The sequence below is a fragment of the Amblyraja radiata genome, chromosome 8, assembly GCF_010909765.2.
Source record: "Amblyraja radiata isolate CabotCenter1 chromosome 8, sAmbRad1.1.pri, whole genome shotgun sequence".
Taxonomy (NCBI): domain Eukaryota; kingdom Metazoa; phylum Chordata; class Chondrichthyes; order Rajiformes; family Rajidae; genus Amblyraja; species Amblyraja radiata.
In genome coordinates, this window is record NC_045963.1 from 63,592,499 (window position 1) to 63,601,550 (window position 9,052).

At 47.1% G+C, this 9,052-nt stretch overlaps 1 protein-coding gene across 3 annotated transcripts; it reads left to right on the forward strand.

Moving 5' to 3' along the window:
* The first annotated feature begins 1,658 nt into the window (after positions 1 to 1,658).
* On the forward strand, positions 1,659 to 7,340 carry LOC116976311. 3 transcript variants are annotated; one of them, XM_033026087.1, is made up of 3 exons: positions 1,659 to 1,774; positions 4,435 to 4,922; positions 5,770 to 7,340. In XM_033026087.1, exons 2-3 carry the CDS (start codon positions 4,441 to 4,443, stop codon positions 5,927 to 5,929), a joined length of 642 nt encoding a protein of 213 aa, XP_032881978.1. In that variant the 5' UTR covers positions 1,659 to 1,774; positions 4,435 to 4,440; the 3' UTR covers positions 5,930 to 7,340. The 3 variants fall into 3 exon arrangements, with proteins under 3 accessions (XP_032881978.1, XP_032881975.1, XP_032881976.1); XM_033026084.1 differs by having other exon boundaries at positions 1,678 to 1,926; XM_033026085.1 differs by having other exon boundaries at positions 1,678 to 1,915.
* Positions 7,341 to 9,052: the final 1,712 nt, after the last annotated feature.

Below are 9,052 nucleotides of genomic sequence, written 5' to 3' on the forward strand. Positions count from 1 at the left end.
GTGACATTGTAAAGATTCTCATTTAATACTATTCACCCTGAGTGGCTGTAGTCTGTAGCAGTGAGGGTGAAGCCTAATGTACACTGACACTATGGATGGTCCCTGTCTCCTATCATCAGAAAAGGAAAAGTGAACAGAAGTGGACTCTTCTCAAGAGTGGAAAAGACCAAGGCAAGTCACCGGGTGTCATATGGAGTGGCTCTGCCCTTATTACAAGATTATGTCTTTAAATCCCAATTCAGTGTAAGGCCCAAGCTGATACTTGCACATGATACAGAGAGAGTGCTGCAGTGTCAGATGTGTTGTTAGAACATAGAACCGAAAAAGACACCACAGGCCCTTCAACCCACAATGTCTGTGCCAAACATATTGCTATTAAACTAATCCTTTCTGCCTGAACGTGACCCATATCCCTCCATTCCCTGCATATAAATTTTCCGATCTAAAATCATCTTACACACCACTATCATGACAGCCTCCACCACCACCCCTGACAGCGCATTCCTGTGTACAAAACTCTACACATCTCCTTTATACTTTGTCCCTCTCAGCTTAATAACCCAAGTGGTCCTTACTGCTGATGATGGCTTCTCTCAGGCATTGGGAAGAAACATCCAGTTCCACAAGCTGACCCTGGTTCTCAGTACAATCTGTATTACAGAGTCATGGAGTCATGGCATTATACAGTATAGAAATGGTCCCTTCAGCCCACTAAGTCCATGCCAACCTTTTTATTCTACCCTCATTCCTGTCCACTCAAATACACACCGGGGGCAATTTATACTGTTCAATTAAAAGTCCAGAAGTCATCTTGCAGTTGTATTGAACTTTGGTTAGTCTTTAATTGGGGTATTGTGCTTGGTTCTGGTCATCCCATTGCAGAAAGGAGAGGCAGGCTTTGAAGACAGTGCAGGATAGGTTCACCAGGACTGCCTGGATTAGAGAGTATTACAGTAGGTTAGTTTAGAGATACAGCATGGAAACAGGCCCTTCGGCCTACCAAGTCTGCAGTGACCAACGATCTCCGCACATTAACACAATCTTACACGCACTTGGTACAAATTACCCTTATATTAAGTATACAACCCCAAGCTAATTAACCTACAAACCTGTGTGTGTTTGGAGTGTGGGAGGAAAACGAAGATCTCAGAGACACCGTTCACAGTCACGGGGAGGATGTATAAACTCTGTACTTACAGCACCCAAAGTTGGGATTGAACCCGGGTCCCTGGCGCTGCAAGTGCTGTAAGGCAGCAAAGGGATATCGAGGATATCCTAGTGAGAGCCTCTTCCATAATTTTTACTCCCTACGTGTTCTTTGCACCCTTCCATATCTCTAGTTTCCCTCTCCCCTGACTCTCATTCTCAAGAAGGATCTCGATCCAAAATGTCACCCATTTGTTTCCTCCAGAGATGCTGCCTGTGCCACTAAGTTACTCCAGCATTTTGTGTCTATTTTCTACAACTAAGGCCTACAAATTCTAGAAGAATAGCAGAACATTTTGTAATTACTCCACAGCTCAGACAGCATATGTGGAAGAAGAAAACAAGTTAATATTTCAGGTCTGGGACCTTTGCTGCCACTATCCCTTTAAGACACATCTGGGAAGTCCGTGTTTATTTCCACTCCGTCTGGGCTGGAGGTTCTAACTGCCAGTCATTAACATATTACAGATGTGCGTGAACTGAAGCATCCAGCATCCGACGGAAAGAAAATCAACAAGAAACAGGAGCCCAGAACATCTCAGCATCAAGCACATGAGGCCTGAGGAATGTATGTATCCCACCGCCCAGGCAGTCTTTCCCAGGGAAACTGAAGGACGGGGGAGAGAGATACCAGCACTCAGAACACTCCAGGAAAGCAGTGTTGGGCGGCAGGCGGCCGGGAGGAAGAGTCCACTCAACTCACAGCAGTGTTAGTATACGGTAATGTTCTGGGAGTGGGAGAGGGAGGGGTGGAGTGAGGGAGAGAGAGTGGGAGGGAGTGAGTGGTGGAGCAAGGCACAGAGGGAAAGAGGCAGAGGCAGCAATGAGGGAAGGAGAGAGAAAAGTGAGTTGAATAGGGAGTGAAGGAATATAAGAATGAGCGAGTGTTAGAGATGTGGGGAGGGGAGTGTGAGCGGTGAGTGTGTGGAGGGAGTGCGTGAATCTGTCTGAAAGAGAATGGGGAGGGAGGGAGGGAGGGAGAGAGGGAAGGAGTGAGAGGGAGGGAATGAAAGACGAAGAGAGAGGGAGTGGGTGGGAGGGTAAGGATGGGGATAAAATGTGGGTAGGATTGAGGTGGGCGGAGGGGGAGTAAGAGGGAGGGCATATGTAGACGGGAGAGGAAGGTAGCAATGAGAAGGGAGAGTGAGAGAGTGTGGGACAGTGAGGGGATGTGGAAAAGAGTGAGAGTGGGAGGGTGTGAGAAAAAGAGAAAGAGAAGTGTGAGAGAGTGGGAGAAAGGAGTGATATGGGGGGCAGTACATGTGAGGGATGTAGTGAGTGTTTATCTGAAGGAGGAGAATGTGGGAGTCGAGGGAGGAAATTGGTTTGAGGATTGGTCTGAGAAATGATTTGGAGCTCCCCATTGCTGGCAGTAATTTGTGAAAGAGGGGATGCAGGGATTCAGCCGTGTATATGTGGTGCCCGCTAGCTGTGGTCAGTACCTCAGTGTCAGTGTAGAGCAGCCCTTCGAGAGCCTTTGAAATCCTTGGCATCATGTTTGGGCCTGTTCCTGTTCTATGTGCGCTGTAAGTGTGGTGGCTGTTATTGACCATTGATGCAGGGATATGAACCCAGGGCAGAGACTGCTGGTTTAAACTGAAGTACTGGGATTTTAATTAAAAAATAATCTCAACAACAGAGACATAAAAGTGCTGGATTGTTATAAAATTTCATCTGATTTAGTAAAGTCATTTAGGGGAGAACATCTGCAGTCTTTACCCTATCTGCCATGGATGTCGTTGGCTCTTGACTGATTCTCACTTCAGGTTCAATCAAGGCTGAACAGTAAATGTTGGCATTGATAACAATGTCCATATCACATGAATGAATTTCAAAACATTGTACCTCAGTGGTTGTGTGTCTCAGTGACTGAGCCTGTATTGTTGTGTATGAATGACTGCACCTGTGTCATTGTGTGTGTCACTGACTGTTCCTATGCTGGTGTGCATATCAGTGATAGTCCTTGTGTTGTGTGTATTGGTGACTACCCCTGTGTTGTTGTGTGTATCAGTGACTGTTCATATGTTTAAGAAGGAACTGCAGATGCTGGAAAATCGAAGGTACACAAAAAAGCTGGAGAAACTCAGCGGGTTCAGCAGCATCTATGGAGCGAAGGAAATAGGCAACGTTTCGGGCCCTTCTTCAGACTGATGGGGGGTGGGGGGGCGGGGAGAAGAAAGGAAAAAGGTGGAGGAGCCCGAGGGCTGGGGGATGGGAGGGGACAGCAGGAGGGCTGAGGAGGGGGAGGAGACAGCAAGGACTAACAAAATTGGGAGAATTCAATGTTCATGCCCCCAGGATGCAGACTCCCCAAGCGGATTATGAGGTGCTGTTCCTCCAATTTCTGGTGTTGCTCGCTCTGGCCATGGAGGAGACCCAGGACAGAGAGGTCGGATACGGAGTGGAAGGGGGAGTTGAAGTGCTGAGCCACCGGAAGCTCAGGTTGGTTATTGCGGACCGAGCGGAGGTGTTCGGCGAAACGATCGCCAAGCCTCCGCTTGGTCTCACCGATGTTCATATGTTCATATGTTGTTGTGTGTATGTAATTGTTCTTGTATCATTGCTGAATCAGTGACTGTCCCTGTGTCGTTGTATCAATCTGTCCCTGTGACGTTGTGCGTATCAGTGACTGTTCATATGTCGTGTCTATGTGATTGTTGTTGCGTCATTGCTGTATCAGTGTCAGTCCCTTTTGTATCAGTCTATGTCCTTGTCACTGTATCAGTTGCAATCGCTGTGTCGTTGTGTGTATCAGTTTATGTCCCTGTGTTGTGTGTATCAGTGTATGTCCCTATGCTGTCGTAACAGTTGCAGTCCAGGTAGTTATTGTGTGTATCAGTGACTGTTCCTATGTTGTTGTGGTGGATTGACTGCCCCTGTGTTGTGTGTATCATTGTCAGTGCTGGTAGCGTTGGAAGGAACAGGTGGATGGGATTGGCTGATGCTTGCAGAGGATGGAAGAGAGGGACCTGCTAATGAACAACACAAAAGTAAAACCAGAGTCTGGAAATCCAAACTAAAATCTGCACATTCTAGAAACGCTCAGCGGGTCAGGTTCTGGAGACGGAAACTGGGTTTCTGTTTAATGCTGATGATGTTTAATGCTGATGCTGGGAGGCCATCACTGACCTGAATGAGAGTTCATTCGATGAATAAAGTATGGAGGTAACAAAGGGGTGCATCGAATTTCAGGGATAATATCAGGAACATTCTCCATCTCCTCTACAGCTCATCATGAGACTCCTGTGGACCCTCCGGTGGATTCTGGTAACCTTCCTTCTCCCTGGCAGTGGTGGACAGAGTGGAGATCATGACGGATTCCAGCTCGATCCCGGGGATTTGCTCTTCGCCCTGCCGTTGAATGACTCTGCTGTGGCTGACGGTGTGGCTGAATTCATCTTGCAGGACCAGGAGGAAGTCTCCAACACCTGTTCCATCACCCTGCTGACCCGCTCGGTGACCAGGGAGCATGAGGCAACCCACCCGGCTACTCAAGAGGACCTGGGCCCGGTAAAGGGGCTGATGGACGGCACAAGCTCCAGCTTGGAAAGTCTGGTGGTGGCGATGAAGGAGGAGATTGGGAAAGGGAGCTACCAGTCGGTGATCTCGAAGACCCTGTTGGACATCAAGCTACAGAATGAGGAGTCCAACAATATCATGGCGGATATTGGGGCGAGCCTTGAGGCACAGTCCTCAGCAGACAGCCATCTCACAAAGTAAGTACCTGCCTCTACTGTTGCCTCAAGCCAGGAGATGATAGCTCATAAATTAATCTTGTGGGTGGAAGCATTCGCAAGGCAGAGAGAGTACAGGTTAGATGTACCGAACCTCCCTCTACACTGTCTCCTCACACACTCCCAGGGTTGGACTGAGAGAAGCTCCCTTATATCTTCCCATCACACATTCCCAGCATTAGACACTGAGTGAAGCTCCCTACACCATTGCATTGCACATTCCCAGGGTTAGATAAGAAGCGAAGCTCCCTTTAAACTGTTCCTTTGCCATCTGCCAGGGTTAGAGTAAAGTTCTCTCTATATCAGCCCAACATACTCCCAAGGTCGGACACAGAGTGAAACTCCCTCCACACCATGCCATCACACACTCCCATGGCACATGTCAGACACAGAGTGAAACTCCCTCTATACTATCCCATCCCACATGCTTAGGGTTAGACACAGAGTGTAGCACCACCTACACAGTCACATTACACCCTTGCAGGGTACAGGTTAGACACAGGGTGAAGATCCCTCCACACCATCCCATCACACATTCCCAGGGCACATGTTAGCACCTAATGAAGCTCCCTCCACACCATTCCTTCACACACTCTCAGGGTCAGACACAGAGTGAAGTTGCCTCTATACAGTCACACCAGACACTCTCAGGGAAGGGAACAGCATAGGTTAAACATAATTTCCCCCTCACCATAGTTCTATTACCAAATCATGTTATCTACAAAGTTTAATTAAATATCCTTTTTATACTAAATGACACTCCCTGTGTGACATGCAGGTTTTAGATTGGTTTTTGATGGGATGTCTACTGATGGCCCCTTCTTCCTAGGTTCAAGGAGAAGGTGAGGAAGATGGAAGCAATGCTTCAGACCATCCATTGCCTTGCGAGCCAAGTAGAGCAGGCGTCAGAGGTTCTGGCCATGGAACTGAGCCAAGACCTGGGAAAGTCACGCCAGCTGGAGACTGGTCTTGGCCAGAAGATGTACTGAGAGGACCCCTGCTCCCTGTCACTGGTCGCCCACACTCGCTCTACTCCAGGCAGGGACTGGCACTTGAGAAGCAAGTGGTTTCGGCTTTCAAACAAACAGGCAAAATAGATGTCAACACCTCCCGGAAATGTTTAGAAGCCAATTTATCAGCTTTGCAATGATGAAGACTTCAGCAAGTGATGAACTCTGTAATGCAACCCCACTTGGATCCCAAACTGAAACATCACCTATACGTTTTCTCCAGAGATGCTGCCTGTTGTTGTTACTCCAGCATTTTGTGTCTTTCTTTGGTATAAATATGCATCTGCAGATTCACCTGATCCTGTCCCATGCTGTGTAAAGAACTGAGGTGAGGCTTCCCACATCCAATCACACTCCACTCACACTCCACTCCCACTCTACTCCCATTCCCACTCCACTCCTACTCCCACTCCCACCCACTCCCACTCTCACACCACTCCCATTCCCACTCTCACTCCAACTCCCATTCCCATTCCCTCCCCCACTCCCACTTCCACTCACATTCCCACTGCCACGTCACTCCAAACTACTCTACTCTCATTTCCACTCCCAAGTAGAGATCAGAGGCCTGATATTCAATGAGGAGTAATCCCGAATTCTCCACAATCCGATTCTTTGCAATCGACCGGACACCATCACACCCATTCATTATGGGGACTAACCCACTAACTAAGTGAAATGGCAAGATTTCACACACTTATGACTCAAACCCAATGGGCTGAATTAGTCAGTCCATCAAATGTCCATGAATGCAGAGCAGTTTCCCATTAGTAGAGCCAAATCTCTGGGCAGAAATGTATAAAATGACAGCATTTAAGAGGTATCCAGATGACCACTTGAATGTCTCAGGCAGGCAGGGATATGGACCAAATGTTGGGAGGTGGAGTTAGTATGGAAGGGTGTGCATTGATCAGCATGAATGAGTGGGGCAAAATGGACTGTTTCCATGTGTACGTAGGAACTACAGATTATGGTTTATACCGAAGATAGACACAATGTGCCGGAGTAACTCGGCTTGTCAGGCAACATCTCTGGAGAAAAAGTATGGGTGGTGTTTCGAGTCAGAAGAAGGGTTCCGACTTGTAATGTCACCCATCCTTTTTCTCCAGAGATGCTGCCTGACCCACTGGCCCATTTCCACACTATGATTTTAAAATCCCATGAAAATGGAAGCTTTAATTTGCAAAAGCAATGATTCTTCCAGAATGATTTGTAAAAAGTGTTTATAAATAGGATGGCCAGGGTAACTTGGGTTAAGAGGCCAGGCTTCCCACTCTATTCCTGTGGTGAATCTGACCCTGTGTGGAGATGGGACCCTCTCCCGCAGTTCGTTCCCAAGAGACTGGAGATATCCCAGATAGACACAAAATGCTGGAAACAAAGAAACATAGAAAATAGGTGCAGGAGTAGGTCATTCGGCCCTTCGAACCTGCACGGCTATTCAATATGATCACGGCTGATCATCCAGAATCAGTACCCTATTCCTGCTTTCTCCCCATATCCTATGATTCCATAAGCCCTAGAAGCTATATCTAACTTTTTGAATACATCCAGAATACATGGAGTAACTCAGTGGGTCAGGCAGCATCTCTGGAGAAAAACAATAGATCGAGACCTTTCTTCAGACCCATATCCCGGTCTTTGCAACTACTGCCCCACCTTCAAACTTGTTTACGTTGCACTGAAGAAATAGGCTTTTGCAGGATAATGGAATTGCTACCTTCTATTATGTATACTGAATGTTAATATTAATCACCTAATGTAATCCTTAGAGTTATTGATTGCTGTTGATTTCAATCCAGTTAAAACGATACAATTAATTTGTGTATTGACCTGTGCTATATGACAGGTAAGAAGGCTCAAAGTCCAAGTAATTGTTCTATTTCTGATTAATATTATCTTGTGTATTACTGATGTAGAATTTTAATAATAAAATTGTTACCAACGTGCATCAAACTGGGTCCTGTCCTGTCTAGTGCTAGATTTCAAGGGGTGTGTCAAGGGTTGGAATAATGTGTGGTAAACTTGCAGAATATCCAGAGGGTTTTCATCCCATCTCCTATGGCTGTTATGCTAGTTCTCTGAATGAACTTCATACTGACTCCAAATCCACACATTTGCTGCCTATTTATTTTCACAAAGTGAAAAGTGAAAGTTTGTGCAGAGAGTGAGGTGCTAGTGGTGCCTTGCGGAATGGGCTTGTGGAGAGGATCAGTGGGGAGAATCATGGAACCTGAGGTGTGAATGGGAGACACAGCTCCCATTCGCGGCACAGTGGCACAGCGGTAGGGTGGCTGCCTTACAGGGCCAGAGACCCGGGTTCCATCCTGACCTCGGGCGTTGTATGTGCAGAGTTTGTACATTCTCCCTGTGACAAACCCATGGGTTTTCTCCGGGTGCTCTGTTTTCCTCCCACACTCCAAAGACGTACAGGTTTGTAGGTTAAATGGCTTGTGCCAAAATTAATAAATTGCCCTAATGTGTACGATAGTGCTGGTGTGCGAGGTGATCACTACACGGTGCAGACTCGGTGGGCTGAAGGGCCTATTTCTGCACTGTATCTCTAAAATAAACTAAGAGACTAGCTCTGATGAACTTTTCCCAGCAATATACCAATATTCTGCAACATCATATCTCTAGCCATGGTGACCAACAGCCTCCTGCATTTTAATATCTGCTCTGCATGACATGACCCCTTCCCTTATCCACAAACACGCGTTGCTCACACTGGGACTTGCCATTGCTCTCTGTGGAGTACTCAGTGCAGTTCCCTGCAGTAAACTACTCACGACATCACCTGGAACACACCTTATTGGTAGGAAGAGTTAAAGAGAAGGGGTGGGCTAAGAACAGCTAAGTGACAGGTGGATCCAGGCGAGGAGGGGTTAATTGGCAGATGTGTCAGCTGGGGGAGAGAAGGGTGGAGATAGTTACCAATGCTGGAGGTGATAAGGCAAAAAAGTGCTAATCCCTGACAAAAAAGTGTGTGAAATGCAGAACCAGAGGGAGTGATGGTGGATAGATGGGAACTGGGGATGGGGGGGAAGGAAAAAAGGGCACCTGGAATAGGGAGCGGTGGGTGAAGAGTGCGTTGAATTGATT